Source organism: Echinococcus granulosus (assembly GCF_000524195.1).
Source record: "Echinococcus granulosus chromosome Unknown EG_S00149, whole genome shotgun sequence".
In the NCBI taxonomy this organism is placed as follows: Eukaryota; Metazoa; Platyhelminthes; class Cestoda; order Cyclophyllidea; family Taeniidae; genus Echinococcus; species Echinococcus granulosus.
In genome coordinates, this window is record NW_020170529.1 from 31,765 (window position 1) to 34,543 (window position 2,779).

Consider the following 2,779-nt stretch of genomic DNA (forward strand, 5'->3'; position numbering starts at 1 on the left):
ATACAATTGGATGCTGTGTCAAATGAGGCAATTGTGTCAGTAGCTTAGCCTCAGAAGTTGATTGAGGATTATGGGACTGGGTGAGGCACTGGTGGAAAGCATGTGAAACTTAATGCATTGCATCAGTGTTTTCATTAAATTTCCAAAGTAAATTGCATGATTTTAAACCCTCCAAAATCGTATGAAGTCCGTCTTTGAGTCGCCTCTGCAAGGCCGACTCTTTTTTCTCTTAAGTAAGTTTGCTTACGTTACAAATTAAAAAAAGAAAGAAGTATCTTTAAGGCTAGTACCTTTGTCCCTTCAATAGCGATCACTTGGGCAAATTTTTCAGTGGGTCTTCAAATTTTTCATCTTGAAGTCACCCAAAAATCCAAATAACATTTATTCTGTTGTTTAGCTTAATTACGGATGTGCAGAAAGGATGAGTGAGGAAATTGTTCTTTTTTTTTATGAAGCGTCTCTGTAAGAGGGGATCATCCGTTTGGCCATATCTTCCGCAATAAAGGTGAATATTAGGAGAATATTAAGACCTCTTAATTCACCTATTTAGAGTCACGAAATTTTAAGTGGTCTTTTTACTTTACTTGCTTGACCTTAAATCCTTAATCACTTCTACCTAATACACTGATATTGGGACCTCCTCAATAGTCCAGAGCTGATTTCTTTGAGGTGTCAATATGTTCTATTCTCATGAAATCACTCCAAGTGAGCTAACAGGTGAAAAAAGGATACAATAAAGCAATGTTTGGTTACCTCGGCTTTATTATTTTATGGTGAAAAGAATCCTTTCCCATTTAATTACACAATACAGATGCGCAACCCACAAAACCTTTAACAACAATTCTCACAAGATTGCTTTTTTATGAGAAGATTACAGAAGCAAAGGTACAGTTTATCCTAATTGGAGGGTTTATTTCTTCCAGACGTATTTTAACCAGATTTGAAGAGAAGAATCGCGACCTGACCCATATAGAAGTAGATGAAGTGCTTGCTCTCGTGAGTTACATAGCTAAAACAAGGAAGGAAGAGGAGTGAGGCATTTGGAGAAAGGAGTATGTTAACTGGATGTAATAAAAAGCATTGAAGGAATAGTGGGTATGAGATCTTACCTGCCAAAGTTACGACCGACGACACAGTGCCAAGTGGGAGCGTATAGCCTATCAAATTCCTTTTTGATGTGTGCGGCGACGTCCTTCTCAATGCTGTATTTTTCCATGGCAACTTGAGCACAGTCAACTGCCCGCTGCTGCATGTCATCAACCATGTCGGCATTCTTGATAACTGCCTTGCTGTGTGAACTGAAGCTGTGCATGACCTACGTTATCCCACAGGCTTTTTCCCAGTGTCATTAAAGAAACTCTAATTATATATATATGCATATATACGAAATTATTCGACTGCTTCAGTAGCCTAGCCTCAATTTTATGTATGTATTTTGGTGTGATAGAATTTATGAAGGATTTAATACCTACATTTCCTGTACCTAATGTAGCATCGGCATTGGTTCTATAGCACTTTGATATTTCCACTGATTTCTCGTGTTTTAAATTCAATGTATAAACGCCTGGTATTCCGGGTATTTCATGGCTTTTTTTAACAACTTTATTCAGCCTTTAAGCTTTACAATAAACACCTAAACGACTTATTTTGAGGCAATTTTATGGTCTTTATTCCTATTTTCTAAGTTTCATTTAATTTATGTTAACGGTTAAGCTGTTATTCCTACTTTGGAATTCATATTATCATTAGCACTTTTCCATTATTCAAAAAATACCCTCAAATTTAGCCTCTGCACTTATTTTCTTCAGAGGATCAAAGCGCATAGTAAAAGGTCTCTATTTCTCTTTGTTAAAATTGCAAAGTGGATGATATTGCAATGATACGGTCTCCATGAGTCAGAATGCCTACCATGACAGGGAAAAATCACATTCAATTTTTCACTGCCATATTTTCGTTAAACAACAATGCTACTAAATTATTATCAGTAGAATTGCATAAATAGGCATGCGTACTGTCTAAACTCACTCGATAAAACTGATTTATAGGTTTGTCAATTAGCCTAACGGTAATGTACTACACATATTTAATAACCCATGTTTGTTACGCGTAAAGACATAACAGTGGATTTGGGTTTTCTAACATAACAGGCGTTACCCCTACTTAACATAAAATAGGTTTCGACGCACTAATTATAATGACTGAAATTTAGAGCATTCTTAGACGGTATGGTTACTGAACAGCACATATTTGTATGAATTTCTGACTGTTCAGAAGGGAGAAGCATGGGGATTTGTCCTTAAACACCTTTAAGCAACAGCAAGTTATTGCATATCGAGTAAATTAATTTCATTGGCAACCATTATTCGGAATTCAAAAAGAAATCCATGACGCTGAATCGGGTGCACAATCCATTAAGCTTAGGGGAATTGTACATGCCTTAGAAGTGTAAAGTGCGGACTTAACAGATTGCTTAAAACGATCAAAATGACACTAACCATTTATCATCATAAGCCAGTCAGTCGATTTTCAAACCACCAAAAAGGATCTGCTCATTTTTTATAATGAGTGAAGAAAGTAAGTATTGCTCCAAGGCCCGTTGTCCTTTACTGATGCATGTGAGTGAAAACAATTGGCTTGGCTTTCATGATTTTTTCTTACTGATTAAAAATATGTGAGGAACTTGTTTCATCAAGCGCTACCGAAGAATGTACTTGGCACGTTAACTTTGGATCATATTGCCAAAGAGCAGCGCGTCATGCTTTTATGAAATTTTAACATC

At 36.5% G+C, this 2,779-nt stretch overlaps 1 protein-coding gene across 1 annotated transcript; it reads right to left on the reverse strand. All coding sequences in view use genetic code 11, as the record gives it.

Moving 5' to 3' along the window:
* Positions 1-930: 930 nt before the first annotated feature.
* On the reverse strand, positions 931-1,312 carry EGR_09470 (Dynein light chain 2, cytoplasmic; the record flags this gene model as incomplete). Its single annotated transcript, XM_024498719.1, has 2 exons — positions 931-1,009; positions 1,110-1,312. The coding sequence occupies 2 exons, from the start codon at positions 1,310-1,312 to the stop codon at positions 931-933; spliced, it is 282 nt and encodes a 93-aa protein (XP_024346858.1).
* Positions 1,313-2,779: the final 1,467 nt, after the last annotated feature.